General features: G+C 40.6%; 1 protein-coding gene across 6 annotated transcripts in view; it reads left to right on the top strand.

Moving 5' to 3' along the window:
* Nucleotides 1-347: 347 nt before the first annotated feature.
* Nucleotides 348-24,681, top strand: part of LOC105488234 (calcium voltage-gated channel auxiliary subunit beta 2) — a 405,027-nt gene continuing 380,693 nt past the window's right edge. For 2 of the 6 annotated variants that reach the window (XM_011752112.3, XM_011752110.3), the window contains exons 1-2: nt 348-780; nt 10,735-10,827. In XM_011752112.3, the coding sequence (XP_011750414.2) occupies nt 661-780; nt 10,735-10,827 (213 nt within the window). In that variant the 5' untranslated portion in view covers nt 348-660. Of the gene's footprint in view, nt 781-908; nt 1,169-10,734; nt 10,828-24,681 lie in introns of those variants that run through there. The other 4 variants (XM_011752118.3, XM_011752111.3, XM_011752123.3 and 1 more) reach the window with 3 other exon arrangements.

Below are 24,681 nucleotides of genomic sequence, written 5' to 3'. Positions count from 1 at the left end.
TGGGAACCCAGCCTCTGTCGTCCTTCCCCTCCGAAGTTAAGAGATCTGCTTTTAGGGTTCCTGAGAGGAGGTGTGGGGCCATGGGAACAGGATCAAGGCCCCCACGGCGCCCGCCCCCCGCCCGGGTCGAGCGCCGGGCCTGGCTTCTGCGGCTTCGCAAACTTTTCAGCCTGTGCGCCACCGCGACGCGCAGCAGCTGAACCGGAGCCCACGCGGCGCGCGCCTCCCGCGAGGAACTTTTCGGCTTGTCACTCTCGCTTTCCGACGCACCTCCCCCTGGCTCGCGCTCCCGGAGCTCCCTCCCCTCCTGGCGAGGACCTTTCCCGGCGCCCGCGGCTCCGATCCCCGCCGCGCTGCGCCCGCTCTGCCCGGCCCCGGCTGCCCCGCGGAGGGCGCCCCTCTCCCCAGCACCGCAGCTGCGCCCCCGCGTCCCGCCTCCCGCGCTGCTCGCTTCGCCGGATGCCCCGGCCCCGTCCCGCGCACTGAGCGCCTGGCAGCGCGGCGCCGAGTCCCGGGGCGCTGCGGGGCGCTGCGCCGAGAACAGCCGGGCCTGAGCCCTGGGCGTCCCCCAGAGCCGATCGGAGCGCCGGGAGGCGGGGGCGAGGAGGAGGGGATCCGCTGCCGGGGCTGGCTGCTTCGCTCCGAGCCGACTTTTCGCCAATGGTCCAAAGCGACATGTCCAAGTCGCCTCCCACAGCGGCGGCGGCGGTGGCGCCGGAGATCCAGATGGAACTGCTGGAGAACGTGGCTCCCGCGGGGGCGCTCGGAGCCGCCGCACAGGTAGCGAGAGCGCGGCGCTTTCTCCTTGCTTTGTGAGCCGCCGGGCAGGGCACCCACCTCGGGCTCTCCCGGCACCTCCGCTCCAGGGATCTCTAGCCTCGCACCTCCCCGCTGCCTGGGTATCGTCAGCCACCTCCTCCCCTTGCTGCTTGCCCACTCTCTGCTCCTCTCCTGGCGCTGGGAACCCTGCCCCTTTGCGCCTTTTCCTGGCTCTGCCTCGGCTTCCATTTTTCTCTGCTTCCGAAAAGCCAGTGGGGAAGGGCGGGGGAGACCTGCCCGTCCTCCCAGACTTCTCCCGGGCTGCCCCAGCTGGCCCTCCTCGCCCTTTCCCGGGAGAGGCACATGGAGAGACATGAACCAGGCTAGTGGACTGGACCTGCTGAAGATCGTGAGTCCGGGTGGGCGGGAGGGGGCCCATCGCAGCGCTTTCTACGATGCCGACCCTCCTAGCCACGCTCGGAACCGGGATGGGCGTGGGTGTGAGGGTGATGGGGTGGAGGTGGGCAGGAGGGGAGCGAATGTGGGGGCGCCCTGCCGGATTTCCCCCCAGAGTTGCCCGGACCACGCTGCGCACCTGGGGCTGACAGCTCTCCAGTCCCTCGGGCACTTGCCAAGGTTTGCCTGTCCCACCTCGTGCCTTTCCCGTAAGAAGCGAGCAAGCTGGGGACAAGAAAGTTTTTATTCTTCCGTCTCCCCTGAAATGTTAGCCATTTCAGGGATCTCCAGGATCCCCTTTCTCTCCGATAAGTATTCGCGGTTTCTGGAAAAAGTCAGCTTCGCTGCAGGTTGTTGTGAAATTGGAGATGTCAGTTGTAGGCGCTGGGCAATGACAAGGTGGCTTTTTTTTACGTAAGGCTTCAGCAGGTACAGTTTGGGTTACAGACACCTCCAGGTCTCAGCAGTGAGGAGTCGCTCAACTTTTCTCCCAGCAGGGAAATGACTTCAGACTCCTAGCTGCGGGCTGGCTGTTGGCTGGCCAGTGATGTGAAGAGGTCATTGTTACATTTCAGGAAGCATTCTGGAGAAATGTCTCTTTGCTTAACGGTATTGGCTTGTTGATTTCAAGCCTATATTTGCCAGATTTTAATTTGTGGTATTATATATATAGTGTGTGTGTATACACATATATTAATACATAGACACACATACACACACTAGAGAGAGCATGTTAGAGTATCATTTGCTGTAGTCGTGGGGGCAGGAGTGTGACAACCTAATGGTGGCAAATGTTTTCTTGCTGTTGTTTCCATAGGTGGAACCTGAGTGCTCTAGATATTTTGATATTGTAATCATGGCAGTTCCAAGTGGCATAGTAGTCTAGCTTTATTGAACTTTCTTTTACCATTGGGAAATTAATGTGCTAACTTAAAACACATAATTCACTTTGATTCGAGAAGGGGAATAATGTGGAAACCAAGGACTTGTGTAATCAGAAATCTATTTCTTTTGTAGTGGTAAAACAGCTAGATTTTAGTCCGCCCTGGGCTGTTTGCTTCACAAGCCGAGTGGGGACATGTAATGAACCAGCTACATTCCCATCTGGTCTCTGCCAGAGGATCTGAATTTTAACCAATAGAGTTTGCATTTGTTATAGACTCCTGATTTTTATCTAGACGCTTGCCAGGTTAGATAGAATGAAAAATGTACCCGGAGACCTCGGTTATTCTAGGATGAAGGTCTTGAATACTATCAATATTCGAGTCCTCCATCAAAGGAAAGGACGTTTAGACCCTCATTTGCCTTTGATCTTCCTTGAGGGATATTTTAGAAAAGTTTTTATTCTTATGATAAAAATAGAGTTCCTAAATTCCTGGAGATCAAAGTCAGGGCTGGCATTCAGATAAGAGATACTAATTTACTTTGTGATTTATGTATAATGATTAAAGTAAGTCAACAAATTATTGTACAGCAGCAATGTGGAAATGATTCTGATGTGGAAAGACACAATTTCTGCCTTCAAAGAATTTATATTCCAGTAGCAGCAATTAGGATGTATGTATAGGGGCTGTAAGAGAAGTTCTAACTAGTATACGGCTTCAAAGGAATAAAGATAATAAACATGCCATTTGGAGAAATCTGTAAGGATTTCACTGATGAGGTGGCATTTGCAAAAAGATTCGAAGGATGGGTCAGATTACACCAGATATTTCTGAGACAGTTGGTAAGCAGTCGTACATAAAACAAAGCCCCAGAAGTAAGAAATATTACAGTATATATTTATCATTTCTAGTTTAAAAGGAGCATGGTAAGGTCAAGATCGGGCACAGTTAGGCATAAAACTGACAAAGCAATTTGAGACTACATCTTGGGGACTTGGAACCTTTAGTGTATTGAGCGACAGGGAACTGTGGAAGGAGTTCAAAACAGGACCCACTTAACAGCTCATTTGGGAATATTCACTTGCAAATGTTCTGTATGATAGTTTCAAATCTCAGGAGTCCAGAAGTGAAGTTACCAGGAGGCAGACAGATGTAACAGTTTGGGCCAGGGGTAATCAGGCCTAAGAGAAAAAGAGATGAAAAGATAATGGATATGACAGTTCTGTGTATCAAACATCTCAAAGTTCAATTCACAGGAATTAGCGAGTGATTGCATAGATAAAGGAGAGAGAACAGAGAGGGCAGAATGGATTTTACAAGCAAGTTTAAGAGAGAGAAATATTCACCTGCATCAACATTCATCTCCTTGCTTTCTCTGCCTTCCAAAAATGAAAGCAATTTGACTTGAATTGCGTTCATCTCACATCCATTATTTGAGGGAACCATTGCCTGTTTATTTTATATCTAATAAATCATGGCATCATAGGGTTGTGTGAGGCTTGGCAAAGTCATCTCTTCCATATCTCTGTTTGGGCAGAACAGACCAGCAGTAAAAACTGCCTGAGTAAGGAGGCTGGCTCTAAAGCATCCTCCGTTTGTGTGGTACCGAGTAATTCTACTCAGAATTACTAGGCAGTTCTACCTAGAAATGGAGTTTCTATTTACAAATGGAACCTCTAAAGCAATCATTGGTTTTAGGAATCATTCTACTTCACCTCTGGATTATATTATTATATTTGTATGAAGAAAGCAGAAGACGTAGATTTGCAAACTCTGCCATTTTCCTTTTCTGTATCAATCAGTCTGCCTAGAGAGAGGGAGCACCCTGATACATTCCGGTCCATTTGCCCCAGTACATTGCCATAAACAAAATGATATATTTCTCAGAGCCCTGGTTTCTGTTTGTTTTGTTTTTGTTTTTGTTCTGTTTTGATTTTTGAGACAGTCTCACTCTGTCACCCAGGCTGGAGTGCAGTGGCACTATCTCAGCTCACTGCAACCTTCACCTCCTGGTTTCAAGCAATTTTCCTGCCTCAGCCTCCTGAGTAGCTAGGACTACAGGCGCCCACCACCATGCCCAGCTAATTTTTTTGTATTTTTAGTAGAAATGGGGTTTCACCATGTTGGCTAGGTTTGTCTCAAACTCCTGAACTCGGGTGATCTGCCCACCTTGGCCTCCCAAAGTGCTGGGATTACAGGTGTGAGCCACCATACCCGGCCCAAAATGGATCCATTTCTTTCATAAGAAATGAGTGGCAATCTAACTGCAAATTCTTGAAAGTTCCAATTTAAGAAAATTGCATTGCTTTTTAGGTAAACTGTTAAACAGTTTCAGTGTGAACTTGGACACAGTCTACCTCCAAAGTCCAGATTCTCACGGAGGACCCTTTCTCCAAGCTCCAAATCTGTGCTGTTCACTGTGGTAGCCGCTAGCCACCTGTGGCTTTTGAGCCCTTGAAATGTGGCTAGTCTGAACTGATATGTGCTGTAAATGTGAAATTCACACCAGCTATCAAAGCCTTAAGATGAAATAAAGAATGTAACACATCTTCATTAGTAAATTTTAAATTGATGACATGTTGCAATGATCATGTTTTGGATATGCTGGGTTAAATAAATGCATTGTTACAATTAATTTCACCTGTTACTGTTTACCTTTTTAATGTGGCTGCTGGAAAATTTCAATGATGTATTTGGCTCATATGATATTTCTATGGGGCAACATTAAACTGGTAATTCTCCGGGGAATTGAATAGCTCCTGCATGAAGGTTGGGTGAACAGAAAGCAGGTGGCAGGGATTGATAGGTAACAGAAGAGGAAATGGAGGAGTAACAAGAACAGTATCTCAGCACTCTAGGCCTCAGGGAGATTGTCAGTGGCACCTCCAGTCACACCTGAAACTGAACAGACAGTAACCAGCGGGCCTGTTTGTTTTGCTCCTAGCAACAGGTCCCAGCTGGTCCCACCCCAGCCGAGTCTGCCAGATGCTTTTCAAGCATGTGATGGCAACATCCTGAATGGCTGTAGCAAGGAGCTTTATCGAAAAAGAGTAGCAGCTGTTTTCTAGTGGCTCTCGAACTAAATCAACACTGTTTTCCTGAAATAGTCTTAGGTTCCATGTCCAAATGAGTTTTCTGCAGTCTCCAAAGTTGGTGGCCATAGGTCCTGTGCTTTATATTTTGCTGAAATCTTCACTTCTAACCACACCATCACTTTCCTCTTGAATGGTTTTTTTTTTTTTTTTTTTTTCCTGATGTGGCATGGGAGAAATTTACAGACATGCCAATCAGAATTTCTGAGTATGTTTTAGAATTTGAAATCTATCTGAGTGATTTGAGGTTTTGTTGTTCTTACAGTCTCATGCTCTTTTTTTTTGTCTCTCTTTTTATATGAAGACTCGGTTTACCTGTTGCTGTATTTAATTCCTTTGAATTATGTAGCCTTGGCCCGTTCAAGAGAAGCTAAACAAAATACGTTAACCCCATAGAGGATGGTGATACTCTGCAATTGTGTAGCTTGTCTCTATCCTATACATAGTATAGGTCAAAAACCACGTTACAAACTAATTGTAACAATGTATTATTTCACAACATAACAGAGAGAGAAAACTACTTATGACATCACTTGAAGGAACCGGGCCTGTCTTACTGATCTTTCCAAGCCTGGCAGGAGGTAGATTGTGAAGAAGGCATGTGTTGTTCCTGGCTTTCTGCCCTCCCTGCCTGTGCTCCTCCTTACTGGGCAGATAGATCTCTGCTTCCTGGCCTTCTTCCTCCCTCCTCCCTCCTCCCTCCTCTACCTGCTAGACACCCACCCCCATCCCCAAGAACTCTATTTATGCAGGCTTCTTGTTCCTTTCTGCTTTTGTGTGAACTGAGCCATATAAAAGGCAACTCCTTTTTCTAGGAATGTCATTTAGCTACTTCTTGCCTAGTAAAGGATCTTACCCTTAGCTTATTCACACTAAGCTATTGGTAAATGAGGAGATTTGATACATGATTTCTCTATGGATAGTTTTGGCTTTGTTTTTGGTCATAAGATGAGGAAAGTCTGGAAATTCAAGGGGATAAACATCACTGAATATGAACTGAGAGAGATGGAGACTAGTTTTTTAAATTTAATTTAATTTTTTGAGACAGTGTCTCACTCGGTAGCCCAGGCTGGAGTGCAGTGGTGCAATCTTGGCTCACTGCAACCTCCATCTTCCATGTTGAAGCATTTGTCCTGCTTCAGCCTCCTGAGTAGCTGGGACTACAGGCACATGTCACTACAGCCAGCTAATTTTTTGTTTGTTTTTGTTTTTGAGACAGGGTCTCGCTCTGTCACTCAGGCTGGAGTGCAGTGGTGCTATCTTGACTCACTGCAACCTCCACCTGCTGGGTTCAGGCGATTCTCCTGCCTCATCCTCCTGAGTAGCTGGTATTACAGGCACCAGTCACCTCATCTGGCTAATTTTTTTGTATTTTTAGTAGAGATAGGGTTTCAACATGTTGGTCGCTCTAGTCTTGAACTCCTGACCTCAAATGATCTGTTCACCTCTGCCTCCCAAAGTGCTAGGATGACAGGCGTGAGCCACCGCGCCCAGCCTAATTTTTGTATTTTTTAGTAGAAACGGTTTCGCCATGTTGGCCAAGGTAGTGTCAAACTCCTGACCTCAGGTGATCCGCCCACATTGCTCTCCCAAAGTGCTGGGATTACAAGCATGAGCCACCATGCCCGGCCTAATTTTAAGTGTCAGTATTATGCTCACGGGAAGTAATCTGTAGGCAGGAGAGCTGTCACAATAACCATCAAAGCACACTGCCAACATTGTGTACACGGCTAAAATCTCCAGTTAACTGACAACTTCTATAATTAATTACTCCTGTCTCCTTCAATCATACAGAAATTAGATTTTCATTACTTGTGAAAAGGTCAACATTTATTTGCTGATTTTTAAGACTGGAGTCCACTCTTAAGTTATTTAGTGTCAAGAAAGATATTCATTCACACTAAGCTGACATTAACATCATGATGAATTTTGAATGTCTTTTTAATAAGTCATTAATATATTTTTGGAAATGTCTTAAGAATTTTTTCCCCTAGTTTCTGAAATCTTAGCCTGATATTTTGAAACAAATAAAGTAATATAAATATAAGAGTTTTTTTTTTCTTTTTACTATAGTGACATAATTTGTTTTTATTATGCTTCATGTAGCTAATAGCAATTAGTGGAAATTAGCGACTTTTGGGACTCCTTTTTCAAGAAGGACATAGAGCCCTGCACGTGTCAGGAAGAATCTATAGGTAACACCTTGTACTATAGCCAAATCCCCTTTCCTGTCTCCCCTTTTCTTTGTAGAACCTGGGCCACACTAATGATGAACTGTTTCAGATATTGGGTGTTCATATATTTAATGTTGGTAAAAAATATTTAGAAAAACCATTGTTCACAAAAGTGGCTGCACTTGAAACAATTACACACATTTATATATATATATATTTTCAAATTCAGTCAGCTGAATATTTGAACACTTCATCTTACCTGTCTTCTCCATCTGGGAGAGGTTTGACCTTCCCATTTTTTCCCCCTTAATTCCTTCAGAAGAAGTCGTCTAGTCCTTATTTTCAACGATTTCAAGTAACTGAAAACCGAATCTTTCGAGCAAGATGGACTTAATTGTAAATACGCATTAGATTAAAAGAAATTTAATTTCGTAATGGCAGGATGAATTCTCATTAACATTTTTAAAGGTATATGAAAAATGGGCTATTAGCTTTCCAAAGATGCTTTAAATGTTTTTTTGTTTTTTGATCCTGACTGTTATTATAAAAAAATATAAGTGGTCAGTAAGTAGTCACTCTATAGTTTAATTAAAAAAAGAGAAACTTTAGAAGAGAAATGACTGTGGAAATTAGTAAAATCGCAGAATAGAGATACAATTAAGCATATATATTTATTTTGTCTTCTAATAATTATGATATATGATAGAGCGTTGATCTAACACTCTTAAGGCATGAGCAAATGAATACTTTAAATAAATCATCACTTACACATTTAAGTAATGGAAGAACAATTTTTTTTCTCAAAACTATCACCAGCATGCATGCAGTTCAGTGTGCCATAGTTGTTTAGTGTGTAAACTGTCTTAGTACAGTTGAAAACTGTAATAATTTCATTACGTATCCTTTGCATAGGTAGCTAAGTACGCCTGAAATAGCGTTTATGAACAGGATTCCCAGGGGCCTGGAAAAATTAATGTGAGTTTTTAAATGTGTCCAACTTTTTGCAGAGAACGACCACCTCCTCTGTGACTGTCTTTAACTTTGTGTGGCTCTCACAGTGCCTGATGTACAACTGTGAGCAACCACAAAAAACCTTACACATCTAAGAAGCTGAATAATGAAACATATTTATCACTAAAATGCTAAAATTAAAGGACAATAGAATTGTGAAGATATTCTTTTCTGTTCATTTAAAAATGGTACTGGAGGCTGGGCATGGTAACCCACTCCTGTCGTCCCACCACTTTGGGAGGCTGAGGCGGGAGGATTGCTTAAAGTCATGAGTTCAAGACCAGCCTGGGCAACACAATGAGACCCTGTCTCTACAAAAAACAAAAAAATTAGCCAAGCATGGCAATGTGTGCCTGTAGTTCCAGTTACTTGGGAGGCTGAGGTGGGAGGATTGCTTGAGCCCAGGGGGTGTGGGGGTAGTCAAGGCTGCAGTGAGCCATGATCATGTCACTGTACTCCAGCCTGGGTGACAGCACAAGACATTGCCTCCCCCCCCAAAAAAAAGGAAAAGATTATATTTTGTCTTTGTTCTCAAAGATAATTTATGTTACTCATGAGGGTAAATGGTGAATTTAACACAGATTGTCCCTACACCCCCAAAGAAGCATGTTAGGCCTTAAAAATACTTTCAAGGTAATAAGTACTTTTGCACGTGGGTTAATATATATTTAAAAGAAAATTTTAAAGAGATTTTCATACTTTATTTTACCTTTCTTAGGCCTTAGAAAATGCATCTATCCAAAACTTTACATAATAATTGGAAAAGAAAAAAAGTGGTTAAAAGAATGTTATTTTTCAACAGTTTACTGAATAATGTTTACATAAGTAAAAAGAATAAGCTGTTAACTGAGGAGAACCTTGTATATTACATTATGAAAGCCCAGCATAGCTTTCTTGCCGTTTATGAAGTTGAGAGTTAATTAAATGTCATGGAAACACATTTGTATTATATAAATCCCTTAGATACTCTGAACAGAACAAACATCTATAAGAAAATTTTTTGCTTTAAGATTATACCACCCTCTCAATGATTGCAAATTCATCTAAATTACTCATAACGCAAATGTTTGTAATAGATTTCAGCTTGCCTAAGTGCTACATACACTATGGCAGATATTTTAATGAAAACCATATGAATAGAGGAAGCATAACCAAATAGCATTTTCAAAACCTGAATGTGATGATTTTAAAAATAAATGGTGTAAATTTCTGATCATCTAATGAAGTCTCTATGAGCCTAATAATTCTCAACGTGTTATATACACTTTTGTCCAGTTCATTTCCACGTCTTCCAACCCCTGCATAGGTATCACTTTTTATGTATTAGTTTGAGTCCTTACCATGTGTTAGATCTTAGGCTAAATGCTATAACTACATTATTTCATTTCATACTTAATCCTATGAGGTATTATTTCATCTAATACTTAACCCCATTTTAAAGATGAAAAGATTGAAAAAATTAAGAAACTTGGTCAAGATTTGCTATGGCCAGGATTCTAACCTGTGTGCTGCATTTAACTCTAAACTCAGTGTTAAGCTATTGTTCATTTATATTTTAATGTTTAATATTTGCACTTACTGTATCTGTGCTTAGAATTAAACATAGATTGATGTGTAGTTTATTCTTAGGGTTCTGAATGTAAACTATAAATGTAATAGGAAAAGCAAGTTCATTTTTAGATGTTTGTGCTTGGCCCAATCCTATTATTGAAACAAACCATCTTACCTTTAACTTCTTGTTTTAAATGTTTATTTTTAAATGCTTTATCATTACAGGCTTTTGCCTCTTGCCTGCTAACATATTTAGAGCAGGTAACATCCATTGTTTTAATTCACTAGTTATTCAGTGCTTTGCCAAGAAAACTCTCCTCGCCGGCCGGGCCCGACGGCTCATGCCTGTAATCCTAACGCTTTGGCAGGCCAAGGTGGGCAGATCACCTGAGGTCGGGAGTTTGAGACCACCTTGACCAACATGGAGAAACCCCGCCTCTACTGAAAATACAAAATTAGCCAGACATGGTGGCACATGCCTGTAATCCCAACTATGCAGGAGGCTGAGGCAGGAGAATCACTTGAACCTGGGAGGCAGAGGTTGCGGTGAGCCGAGATGGTGCCCTTGCACTCCAGCCTGGGCAACAAGAGTGAAACTCTGTCTCAAAAAAGAACAGAAAAGAAAACTGTCCTCCCTACATCATCACTGACTGGAAATAGATTTGTGGAATCCCACCAATATTAACTTTCTAATGATGCTTACATGATGGCAATATATTACTTGTTTTTGGTCTTTGACGTTTTCTACAACTAGGCCTACATTCCTGTTAAAGGGTCTTATAATAATCTTATTTGTCTTTTTTGTAGTCATATGGAAAAGGAGCCAGAAGGAAAAACAGATTTAAAGGATCTGATGGAAGCACATCATCTGACACTACCTCAAATAGTTTTGTTCGCCAGGTAAGACAGTTTTAAGTTCATGGTTTTGAAACGTATCTTAAAATGACTTTAGATTTTTAAAGGCGGTTTTTCACTCTTTTCCTTAAGGTTTGTGTAGTATGATTGTACTTACTTTTAATTGAAGTGAAAACTGTGCTGTTTAATGTCATAATTAAAATATTTTAATTTTAAGTGAGACTAAGTAATAATTACACTCTTTCCTGGCAAGTTGAGGAAAGACAAGTGTAGAATTCATTACAGAGGATTTCTTTGAAACAGAGTGAGAGAACTCCAGCAGAAATGATTCTGGATTTGGGGCGAATTTTTTTTTAGTGGGACAGAGAGCTGGTGGTGCGTCTGTATCTCCATCTATGAGATGCTGGGGTTCTTCTAGTTGAGTTTTCTTCTCACTTCGAGCTTGACTTGAAAACTAGAAAATCGTTCTTGGTCTTGAAATGGTTGAGGCTACTGAGGTTAAATAGAACATGCAGTATCACTGAGACATAATTTAGACCATTTCTGCCTTTGGAGACATAGCCTTCGTCTCATTTAACGTGTAGTATATTCTTGCCAAGCAGCCTGGAATGGTCCCCTAAACAGACAGTGCCAGGCTCCCTAACATATAAACACACTTATATATGGTAACAGAAAGGAATTCCGTTACCAGAGGAAGGGCACAGAGGCAGCTGGACCTCTGAGGGTTGTGGTTGCGTGTTGAGAATGAAGTCTCATCAGGAACGAGTGAGCTTGTTTCTTCCTCTAACCCCTCTCCATGGAGTGGAAAGTAGAGGAGGAGCATGCTGCAGAGAATCCACTGTTGTGGCTCAGGGATGGCCAGTGTCTGACCAGTGCTCTCTTCATCTCTTGTCAATGACAGCTCACTCCCCAGAACAGTGGTTGTCAACTGGAAAAGCTGCCCTGTGTCATTTGGATGCCACTTTCCCTAGTGCTGCTTGAGTCCGTCATCATGGCCATGGATTCCATCCCTGCCCCCAGTTTGTGTGGCAGGAGGGTCTCCTATAAATCCTTTATCACGTTTTGGGTTTTATTTTTGTGGGGGACTGTTACATTTCACTAGCCGTCTACCCTTATTGGCTCCTTGTGGCACTCCCCGGGTGTCTCCCTCTTGTTTCCTTCCCACAGTTAGCCGCAGTTGAACTTGAACTTGTCCACCTGCAGCATTGGTGGGGATTTTGATCGTGGCTGGTTGCTGCTGCTTTGCACTGTCCTTAGACAAAGGATGATCTGTCCCCAGCCATCAGTCCCTGCTTGTAACGTTTGAGGATGCCAGTGGTACACCCAAGTAACTTGGCAACTGGAAAAAAATGGATCCTGGCCCATGCCAATTGGGAATTGTTGTGGTTGCAGGAAGTGAGAAAAAGAGTTAAGAAGGGGCAAAGCAAAGCTTTTTTGGTTAGAAACATTTAGAAAGAAAATAGAAGATGAAGCCAAGTGAGGCCCAGCCCTAGAGCTATGTTCTAATGGTGTCAGCAGGAGCTGGGAAGGCTCTCAGGTAGCGGAAGATGTGTGTGTTGGCCTAATGTTATAGTGGGCAGAATCCAGGCATCATGGTCCTGCTGATGAAGGGAGGGCCTTGGGACATAGTGACTTGGGTGTCTCAGTTAAAGGAAAGTTACCCAATGCCTTTTCCATTTCAAGTGTGCATATTTATTCTGCCTCTGAGACAAGAAGATTGAACTTGGAGAGCTAGAGTTAGAATCTACAACTCTGAGTCATCACGCAGGACCTGATACAGAAAAAAAAAGGAAGAAAAACTAGCTCCTTAGTGTGCATAGTAGCTGCAGCAAAGCAACAAATAATGCCAAGCTGCTTGTTGAAATTGTATGGAAACAAAACTGATATGTTTCAAGTAAGCAAGACATAATGAACAGAAACGAATAGTGTAGAACCCATTATTACTCATTTAATCCCTGTAGAAATGCCACGTAAAGGCAATCGCTGGACTCCATTTTCAAGTTATATTTTTGACTGTGAATTCCTTTTTCATAGAGTTTTGAGAACTCAATTCACATGGCAAGGAGGGATTACCATAGTGTGTATAAGTAAACTGGAATTTGTTTTTCTTCACAGTAATTTTCTTTTGTGTTCTTAGTAATGTATGTAGCTTAAAACACTATTATAAGTGATAACAAGAGTTGTTAAATGATTTAATGTAAATTTAGATACATATTGCCAAAACATACATAAGCATGTAAGAAGGCAAAGGAAATTTATCCCAAAGGGTAAATATACAGGTCTGTTTCTTAGAATATCAATAGGATGAGGTGTTTGCTATGGCATGGGTTTTGGGGTAATGATTACACAGGCATATCATTGAAAACCCTTAAATGCTGGTTTGCATCTGTCACAAAAGGAAAACTAGTGTCTTTGGCAAGAGTTCTGAGTTAAAATTGTATTTCTCCTTTGGTAATTTAATCTCTATTCTGTTAAAACAGCGTTCCTATTTTGCTGCCATTTGAAAATAAGTAAAAGCTATCATAAGATAGCCAGATATTTAATAGAAATGGTTTCCTGGAGTGTTTGCAGGAATGCATGGCAGATAGTAACAATGGGCACATTAGATGATGATGATGATGATGATGATGATGATTTATTTATTTAGTTTTGAGACCAAGTCTCACTCTGTTACCCAGGCTGGAGTGCAGTGGCATGATCTCAGCTCACTGCAACCTCTGCCTCCCGAGTTCAAGTGATTCTCCTGCCTCAGCCTTGTGAATAGCTGGTATTACAGGCACAAGCTACGCCCAGCTGATTTTTGTATTTTTAGTAGAGATGGAGTTTCACCATGATGGCCAGGCTGGTCTCGAACTCCTGACCTCAGGTGATCCACCCACCTCAGTGTGCCAAAGTGCTGGGATTACAGGCGTGAGCCACCATGCCTGGCAGCACATTGGATTATTAAATAATTGGAAAAAATACCCTTTACATGTTGTTTTTTCATATAAGTGTATATTTTTTAAATGAGTGACTTGCATCGACACATACTGCTTACTTGTCTGTAGCTAGGGAGCATATATAATTGGTATTACAAAGGTATTTGCCCAATAGAAATGGATTTTGTTTTAAAATATCTTGCAGTTAGAGTCTACTATTGCACTTTAATTGAAAATAATTCCTATATAATTTTTAAAACCTTAGAATTTTATTGTTATAAACAGTATATTATTTGTAAGAAATTTAAAAAGTAAAATATTCAGAAACACTAGGTATACTTTTAGGTAGTCTTTATAATACTAAGATTTAAAAGTTTTAGATAATGTGAAAATTTGACATAAAGGAAACGAATTAAGAACTTAAAAAATATCAACTTGGAGAATATCAGAGAGTTTGTTATGGAATAAATTGTCCCCCTATCCAACTCTCAAATTCATCTTTAGAAGCCCAAACACCCAGTGTGACTATATTTGGAGATAAGGCCTCTGGGAGTGGGGCTCTAATTCAATGGGACTATTATCCTGTTTTTTTTTTGTTTTTTGTTTTTTGTTTTTGAGATGGAGTCTCACTCTGTTGCCCAGGCTGGAGTGCAGTGGCATGATCTTGGCTCACTACAACCTCTACCTCCTGGGTTCAAGCAATTCTCTTGCCTCAGCCTCCCCAGTAGCTGGGATTACAGGTGTGCACCACCATGTCTGACTAATTTTTGTGTTTTTAGTAGAGACAGGGTTTCGCCATGTTGGCCAGGCTGGTCTCAAACTCCTGACCTCAGGTGATCCGCCTGTCTCAGCCTCCCAAAGTGCTGGGATTACACACATGAGCCATCGCACCTGGCTCTTATCCTTTTAAGAAGACAAAAAGAGGATGAGGATGCGTGCACACAGAGAAAAGGTCATGTGAGGACACAGTGAGGAGGCAGCAGTCCGCAAGCTAAGGAGAGAGGCCTCACCAAAAACCAACTCCGCTGCACCTTGACCTTGGGCTTTTAGTCTCCAAAACTGCAAGACAATTAATTCTTAACGTTGAAACCACCCTGTAGTAACCTGTTATGGCAGCTTGAGCAGAACAATAGAGATTAATATATAATTAGGCTTGAAAATGGGCCTTTTAAAATCAACCTTCTTATTGATCATGTAACATATATGCCAAAAAGTGCACAAATCATGTATTCAGTCTGGTGAGTTGTCATAAGGTCAACCCCTGTGGAGCTACCGCCCAGGTAAAGAAATAAGCATTCAGCCCCACCTGTTCCCTTTTGGACCTTTCTCAATCATATTCCCTCTTTCCTCACTAAAGATAATCACCATCCTTACTTCCAGTACCATACATTTGTTTGACCTGTGTTTGCAGTTTTATATAAATGGAATCATTGTGTATCTAAATTCTTTCACTGAACATTATGGCTGTTATATTTATCTATGTTGGACATTTTAATAATTTGTGGATTGTCTTTGGTTGATTTTGGCTTGTTGGTGTGATTTTACAGCATTCCATTGTGTGGAAAGACATTTGATTTATGTGCTCTCTGTTGGTAGACATTGGGCTGTTTCCAGCTGAGGGAACTGAGACTGATGTTCCTATGCACGTTCTTATGTGCCTGTTTGATAGACATATGTATGTGTTTTTGTTCAGTGAATAGAGTGGATGCTAGGTAATATGGCATGCCTGTGTTCAACTAAAGTAAACACCGTGAAACAGTTTTCCAAGGTGGTTGTACCAATTTGCACTTCTACAAGCAGTGGGTGACGGTTTCGGTTGTCTTACATCTTTGCTAAAACATAGTAGTGTCAATGTTTTTCATTACAGTCAGTTTTATGACAGCGCAGTGGTAGCTCATTGTGGTATTAATGCCCATTTTTCTGATATCTAACCCACAATTTAACTGTGGCTAGACCTAGGGAACAGCTAGAGAACAGAGAGAGAGAATGAGAGAGAGAGAGAGAGAGAACATATCATATAGACACATATACATATATATGTCATATATATGTCAATGTCATATACATACTGTATATATCACATTATATACATGAAAGGTTTTATGAGAACATTTTATCACTCTGTAGTCAATTTCTCATTAGTCATATTCTGTAGCAATTTGATTAAAATTATAGTTATTGGAATGTGGTGAAACATATTGGAATATATTGTAACATCAGCAGAAAAAGGCTACACAGTAAAAGGGTAAAAAGCATTTACCAGTGGTTTTATCTTTCCAAACTTTTAGTTGTATAGTTAGCTAATGAAAATTTACCTTTAAGAAGAAAATTTACCTTAAGAATGGTCTTAAGGAAAGTTTTCTTCTGGGTATGTTTCTGTGTTAGACTCTAAAGCAGAATAGCAGCTACCTTAAAATAATTTTTGCAGTTATATAGATGAAGTTTCCATTTTGTTAATAAATCAGTTCACCATTAGTTAGTCAACTAATTAGTCTTCTGGCCCTTGACATTATCAACTTATCTGAAGTCAGTGATATGTTACAAGAGGAATTGGGGAAATGGCATACCGCAAGAAGTTAGTTAATTTTCCCCGGACATTGGCTCCATGTTACCTTTTGGGGAAAGGGTTGAGTCTTGACCCAGTAGTACAGGAAGGGGTCTGTCCATAGGGGTCATTGATTGTGCGTGGCAGATGTTAGTGGGATTTCCCATGAACTGTGGAAGATGAGGTTGCTGTTGGTTCTATTCCATATAAACTTGTTGTAAAGTGATAAACCAGTTCATCTTATACAGTATATCAAATATTTCAAAGACAGAATCTGTTCTTCCTTGCAGTTTCCTAAAACATTAATTAGAACAAAAGTTAACTGTGGGCTGGGCGTGGTGGCTCATGCCTGTAATACCAGCACTTTGAGAGGCCAAAGCAGGAGGATCACCTGAGGTCAGGAGTTTGAGACCAGCCTGACCAACATGGAGAAACCCTGTCTCTACTAAAACAAAACAAAACAAAACAAAAATTAGCTGGGCATGGCAGTGCATGCCTATAATCCCAGCTACTTGGGAGGCTAGGGCGGGAGAATTGCTTGAACCCAGGAGGCAGAGGCCGCGGTGAGCCAAGATTGTGCCATTGCACTCCTGCCTGGGCAAGAAAAGCGAAGCTTCATCTCAAAAAAAAAAAAAAAAAAAAAAAAAAAAAAAAAAAAAAAAAAGTTAACTGTGGCTTTTCTGATTGCTTTTTAAATGTCATTCTTTTAGGTTGCAGACAAAAATGTTACCTAGATGCAATACATACTTTATATACTGAATGCAAAATTTCTCTATTTATCTTTTATGTAAGTTATGACGTTATAAGATTTATTTAAACAGTTTTCTTCAAGCAGCTGGTTAGGGGTAAGCGCCTGGACTCGAAAGCCAGGCTACATGAGTCTGAATTCCAGCTTTGCTATTTATTAGTTGGCCTTTGGACAAGTAACTGAATCTTTCTGTACAGCAGCCTTTTCCTCTGGAAAATAATGCTTACCTCAAAAGTTAGTTGTGGCCGGGCGCGGTGGCTCAAGCCTGTAATCCCAGCACTTTGGGAGGCCGAGACGGGCGGATCACAAGGTCAGGAGATCGAGACCATCCTGGCTAACACGGCGAAACCCCGTCTCTACTAAAAACACAAAAAATTAGCTGGGCGAGGTGGCGGCGCCTGTAAACTCCCAGCTACTCGGGAGGCTGAGGCAGGAGAATGGCGGGAACCCGGGAGGCGGAGCTTGCAGTGAGCTGAGATCCGGCCACTGCACTCCAGCCTGGGCGACAGAGCGAGACTCCGTCTAAAAAAAAAAAAAAAAAAAAAAAAAAAAGTTAGTTGTAAGGATTACATGAGTTATGACTTGTAATTTGTTTAGAACCGTACCTAATATGCATTATTTAAGAGTTTATTACTATTACTTATAAATATTACTGCCTGTTTGTAACATTAGTTTAAACCCGAATAAGAAATAGACTATGGCAGAGGGAAAAAAATAGTATTCATTAAATGCTTACTATAAGTTCTGTCTCCCTGTTTTACAGATGAAGAAACGGAGGCGCAGAGGTAAAATGACTTTTCCACAGTCCCATTACATGTAAGGTTGGAGTCAAAATCTGAATCTAAGTGGTCGACTCCAGATTCTTGTCCTTATTGGTTATGCTATACTTCCTTGTAGCTGAAGGAAACGTATAAATGATAATAACCATTTCATTCTTTCGTCTAAGGAAAACGTGAAGAAAAAGTCCTACGACAAATACGTACAAAGATAAAAGTTAGTCTTCTACTTTTAACTTCCTTCTGTCCCGGAAAGTGAGAATGTCTTCAGCGTTGTAAATGTTCACTAGGCATCATGATTTTTTTTTAGATCAGCATAATTCCCTTCTCTCATGAAAACTTCCTCAGACTCCTAGTTTGTGATACTGTTTGGCATCCTACACCGCTTTTGCTGGTCATGAAAAGTGGAACTGGAATTGGAGGAGCATTTACTTTTTTCCTTTCTCCCGCAAAAGTCATAGGAACATAACTTTTTGGAATTCTGAAAGTCCTTTATTTAAAAGAAAAGTAAACAGAAATGAAATCAAGTATGAATCACCTGTTTTGAGGTTTGGCTGAGGCCGATGTGGGCCCATGAATCACCCCTGCTGTGAATCTGGGTAAAGTTCGGCATATTTATGGCACCTAGTTTTACAGTAACCCCTTTAGAAACTGTGTTGCAATTCACAGGGGCTTTTGCTTTGTAAGTTGTCATAATTTTAATTTATTAAGGAGAACCAGGTGTTAAACATGACTTTTAAGCACTGTTATTAGAACGAATGAATATTATTTTCAAATCGTTTATGTGCTATAAGATATTTAATACATAAAAGTATAGTTATCTTGGACTTGTTATTAAGATTATTGTAGCTATCGAGGTTGTCTTTGATTCCAGTATAAACTCTTTGGCTATGTGTTGAGAACAGATACATGAATGAAGAAATTTCATTTATCATCGTCATAAGCCTGGAAAAGCTATAATTCTTAATCTTTTGTATTTAGTACTCTGCAAAAATTTATAGCCTATTAGGTGAATTAGTTTTTCCTATAACTTCTTTTCTCCTAACTTCATCAAAAGAAGGAAAAAAAAATCCCTAAGGTTAGTTGTCTTAGTTTATTTTAGAACCAAAATCTAAGCAGATAAATTAACTTACTGAAAGAAAAATAGGTGGAGAAGAGTAACAAGTCCTGCTTGGCATGGATGGGTAGAACATTTGTGCTGTTCTTTTCAAGAGATTGTGCAAGAATTGCTAAGTGTATAAATTCTTTGATGCTCCCAAGGTCAGGGAAAAATATGTACATCTGCAAATAAGTACTGGTCATCAAAGTTAAAGCAGCTTTGATGAGGGGGGAGGTAGAGGAGGCAGTGTTAGTAACTACAACTGCTTATTTAGTGCAGTTCTGGTCTCTCTCTCATTCTCTCTCTTCCTCCCTCTCTCCCTGTTTTCTCTTCTTTTTCTTTTTTGAAAATGTCTTCATTTTCTTAAAGACATGTGTTCTCCTTGGCTACATTTACGTACCTGGCAGCATTCCAAAGTTGAACACCAAATGCTGAGAGGATGACTGCCAACTTTGCTTTATTTTTATGATTCCACAGCAGGGCCATTTTCATTGAAAGTACATTGTCATCTGAGCTTTCTACTCCATGCTTCTGCCGTGTATAGCATGGACTCACAAACTGTTTACACTGATTTTTTTTTGTAGGGTGCCGCGTTGCACACTGGTGTCCTTTGTGCAGAAAGTTGAGACTTAGGAATCCACAACTCTTTTTGGGATTTTCAAGTGCCATTATTCTTTGGGGTTAACGGGGAAGAAGTTTGCAACTGATCAGGGATTTTGCTCACCAACATATGTTGTGGTTGTAATGAAATAATCCTGTAGCCTCTAACGGCTTCCGGAATACAAATCAGGATGACAAAATGGAATGAACCAAATATTTAACAGAAGGTGGCATGACACTTTCAGAACATGGTATTCTAAACAAATTCCATCATCTCTCCGTACCTTGTTCTTGGTGCTGCATTTTTGGACCTTTTATATTAGTTCAGATTGGTGTTAAATGCAAATGATTAATCACAGAAGCACACAGTCTATTTTTTAGTTTTGGTTTGCAAAGACAGATTAAACTGCAATAATGATTACAGACTCCAGGCCTGCGTAGACTGATATGTTTAAGGTTGGATAAATCTTTCAGCCCTTAAATACTGGCCTGTTGCCTTGTTATGCTGTATTCTTCACAAACACACTATAAATAATAATTCAGTAGATTTATTACCACTGTGATTTCCTGTAAATTTCTTTTTATCTTATTATGGATTCACTTAGATTTTGTGAATGGCAGAGTCTGTTTGGTGTCCTAAGAACTTGTCTTAAATATAACAGTATAAAGATATTGACCTTTTAAAATAAAGAAGTTCCTTGTTTTTTCTATAGGATAAGCCTATATACTATTAAAACGTTTTGCTTTTTTCTTTTTAGGAGATGTATGTTCTTTAGAAAGTATTAAAACAAAATTTAGATTTTGCACTTCAACACATAATTAATTTTAACATGTCTCTTTGGATGTAATTTTGTGGGAGAACAAGGGTTTGATTATAGAAAAAATCTTCCTCATTCACATATTATTTTTAGGTATTTGGAACACTTTATAAACTAGGCTTGATTGAGTGCTGTAGTTATTAAAATAATTTTGTGAATTGAGATTTTTTTATGTTTGCATATATACTTTTCTATGAAGATACATCATTTTAAAACCAAGAATTCTTTCTGAAGTTGCTTTTTTCAACTCTCTCAGATAGGCTTTGAATTACACTTTCCACCTATACCTCATTTTCTTCCATTTTTATTCATCTTCTGTTTGGCTAAGCCATATAAAGTCTTAGAAGTCATGCAAACTGAATTAACCCGACTAGATTGGTTGAAAGTTTATCTAGATTATCTAATATAAAGTAACTAGCGTGACTAGGAAAATAGAATTTCCTTAAATTCTGAATTTAAGAAAAGCATGTGTTTCAGATGAACCATAAACTTTTAGGAGTACTACTGAGATTACTTACTTAGCTTAAAGTTAATTATTCATGTGTCTCAGGTCTTCCCAGATACGGCATCTAAGGTGGTGGTCTAGTATGATCAAAGAATACTTCCCTCTTCCCTATTCTGTTACTTATGGATGTAAATATAGTCAGTTCCTTTCTCTATTGTTCTGTTTCTGGAAATCTTCATGTTTGATGATTATCACATGCTGGAGAAGTCATTTTTGAGGGTTCAACATTGAGACATAATCTCAAAAATATTTGCTATGGCTTAGTTCAATAAGTAAGTATTCCAATTTTTATCTCATCTTTAGTCTGCAACTGTGACCTAGCCTGTGTGTCTGTTACAAAGACCTTAGTTGGCAAAAAAGGAACGGAGTCTCACCCTACCCATCTCAGAGCTGATCATGCTCCCATTCACCATCTATTTATTGTAGTTTGAGAATAAAGAAGAGGGGAGAACAAGAAGATAATCCCAGAAGGATGGAAGAAGTTTTGTAGAGTCTTCCATTAATTCATATTTAAGAAAATGTAGTAAAAGTTCTTCAGGAAGTCCTGTCCCCTGCCATTGCCTTGGCCATCTGTGTTATCCTTCTAAAACTGTCATCAGGTTCTAGAAAATTATTCTGGCTTCAAGTCTGACAACTCCATTAATATTTTCTTATGTCCTTAGTATCTGTAGAAAAGTGCCAGCCTCCATTTCTTCTTTTACTTATAGTATGGGGATCGTGTGATAGTTTAGACTTCTGGCAAGGTTACTTTGCCCTGACCCTACTTTCTCTTCTTCATCCTATCTCAGAGTCTGAACACTATGACCCTACCAGCTTTTCCTTCTTGGAAAGCACGTCTCTGAGCCAGGGGTCTTCTTTCTCTCGTAGGTATAACCTTAAAGTTTAGTCCTATTTATGACCCCCATTCTCATTGCCATGGAAAGATCTGTTGATTTCTCAGTGGTCCAGGTGCTGCATCTGAAAGTTGGAACATGGCTACTCTCTTTTATTTTTTGTATAACAACTCCCCCTTCCCATCAAAACAAACAAGCAAACTTGAGGCCCAGGCAGGCGAATCACCTGTGGTCAGTAGTTCAAGACCAGCCTGGCCAACATGGTGAAACCCTGTCTCTACTAAAAATATTTTTAAAAAATTAGCCAAGCATGGTGGCAGGCACCTGTAATCCCAGCTACTCGGGAGGCTGAGGCGTGAGAATCACTTGAACCTGGAAGGCGAACATTGCAGTGAGCCAAGATCACACCACTGCACTCCAGCCTGGGTGACAGACTGAGATCCATCTCAGAAATAAAATAATAAAATAAAATAAAAAATAATACAATAGATGAATTGTGTTAGTTTCACGACAGCCATGAATAAACACATTCATTTTTACGTATATGTGCATTATATGTGTGTGAGTATGTGTTCTATAACTTTTAGGTTTTAGGTTTTCCTTTTATTCTTTTCTCTCTCATATTTAAAAACAAGGCTATATTTTACACTGTAATTGTATCCCTAAGTCAGTATCCTTCACAGTATGCTAAGATTATTTAGAAGTAATTTTATACTTCCATTTCTCATAGCACATTACCTCATCTATGGAGTTCTTGCAGTTATTACTTTAAGCTTATAGAAATTTAACACCCAAAAGAATGAGAAATAAAGAGTCTCACTTAATGCTTCTCTCTGATAATTACAAGGAGAGCTGAAGCAAGGAGAAAACCCACATGGTAAGCCAGAATGCCCTGCTGTGGATTTATTACTTGTCAGGAAAAAAAAAAATCGAGGATCCGATGTCATCTCTGGCTGATTTATTTGATGATGTGTACTCATTCACCAATGTGTGGATCATATTGAAGAACATTGTTTACTGTTTTCAAGGTCTGATTTCCAGTCTTGCTCCTTTCTGAACAGAATGTGCTTGAGGAGTAAAGTCTAGAAATCTCTAGGATAAAGATTTCTCTGTCAATTAGATTATTATTAACATCAGGGATCTGAACACGTCCATTTTCAAACCAATTCCCAGGGGATTCTCTATGACCTGGAAGAGTTCAAGGGGTCGGACTGGGTCATAAAAACCTTAGGTAAGAATCAGCTCCTAGGGAATTAGTAAACCAAGGCATGACTTACTTACATAACATCAGCCATTCATGAACCTGAGCAAATATGTGTTCACAGAGGTGCAAAAGAAAGCCCTGTGTGAGCCCAGAGGAAATGAAGTTTTACTCTGAATAGTGAGCATAGATAGGTTTTGCACACTGATCCCAACATTAATGTAAAACAATGGGGGTGCACAGTGTGTTTCTGGGATGGTAAATACCTGTAGGCTTGGATTCTGGGTTCATGGAGAAATGGATAGAAGAGATGGAAGGATGGGTGCATGGAGGTTGGAAGCTTACAAGGGCACCAGGCCAGGAAGGACCTCCAAGCCAGGATATACATGAAGGAGTGTGCTGGAGGGTATGAAAGGCTTACAGCATACACAGGGAGGTCGAAGAGTTGGAAAATCAAGCATTGTAAAGCAAACGTTTGATAAAAGGTGGTAATAATAGTGGACGCATGCTGACCATGTGCCAGTCACTCTAATAAGTACTTTATTTGATCATTTGCACAACTCAGTGAGATGGGTGGTGTGAGTATCCACATTTAACAGATGATGAATGAAGACCTTGATAGATTAATGAATTGGCCTGCGTATATACCCTTATAAATATGTAGTGTTTGTCATATCAAATGGGTTTACTCTTGGGAATGTTTAAGTGTTGTTGAGCAACAAGAGACTTTTCAACAACGGTGAGACCTGAGATCTGGTAGAAAAGGGGGTGGTGATTCTAGAACCTTAGGTGCAAAGTCAGTGATCATGACCATGGGAATGAAGCACTAAGTCTTGGCCCCTGAGCCAGGACTTTGGCAATACCTTGGAAGAGGGTTGGATCCCAAGAGCTGAGTTGGCCTCAGGCAGGGCCACATCACTGGCATCAAGAAATCAGGGGGTCATCTGTTTTGTATTGAGCATATATCAAGAAACAGAGGTGTTCAGTTAGTGAACCTACAGAAAGATTATATAGGTGTTCATTGGACCATTCTTTTGCTTTTTCTACAGGTTTGGAACTTTTCAAAATTAATAGTGTGGGGCAGGAGGAAGTGGTAGAGTGGGTGGGAGTGGACAGGGTCTAGGTCAAATAAAGGGCAGGAGTTCTGTGAGAGAAACCAAGACCCCAGGGCAGGGTTATAGGGCTATAAGGGTGGTGCTTGGTTGACTGTGTAATCTACTAAGGTATGTGGAGAAGCAGTGCCTTCACTCATCCTAAGGCAGAGTGGAATTGTGGGAAGAGGAAGGGAGTTGGTGGAAGATTCCTTAGATGATGTCCTGCCTATCTGCCTCTTCAGAGATGTTTTGAGGGCCAAAGGGCATGACTAGATCAGAGTTGAGAGGTAGAGATTGATGCTTTCTATTGGTAAAGTTATTACAGAGCTTTGCAGTTTTAAAACGATCTTTGTAAACTTTTACAACAGATAAAATACCACCATGTGCAATCACAATGTAAACAGGTTTTCTACTAGATGTCAAGATGAAGGTCACAGGGTTTAGAGCTGCAGACAGCTGTTTATCTTAAGTCCATATTGTGGTTTTTTTCTGTGAACTTATGTAAACCCCTTTAAACCAGTGCCGCTGACTAACAGACGTTCTCCCTTGCACAGAAGTGGTCATTAGTGGTCATATAAGTTGAAAATCAGCCATTCTCTCTCTGCCTCAGGCCATTTGTTTGTGGGAGAGCAGTCGTTGGAAGAAATTAGGTTATTTGGTTACCAAGAGACACTGCCCTTTACCCTGAGTAATTACCCTCTTTTGGAAGAAGAATTGGTTAGTGTGTGTTAGACAACCCTGCAGGGTCTTTGGGAGATGTTT

This window comes from Macaca nemestrina, chromosome 9 (genome assembly GCF_043159975.1).
Source record: "Macaca nemestrina isolate mMacNem1 chromosome 9, mMacNem.hap1, whole genome shotgun sequence".
Taxonomy (NCBI): Eukaryota; Metazoa; Chordata; class Mammalia; order Primates; family Cercopithecidae; genus Macaca; species Macaca nemestrina.
Note: the sequence above shows the minus strand (reverse complement) of the source record. Positions and strands in the feature narration are given on the sequence as shown.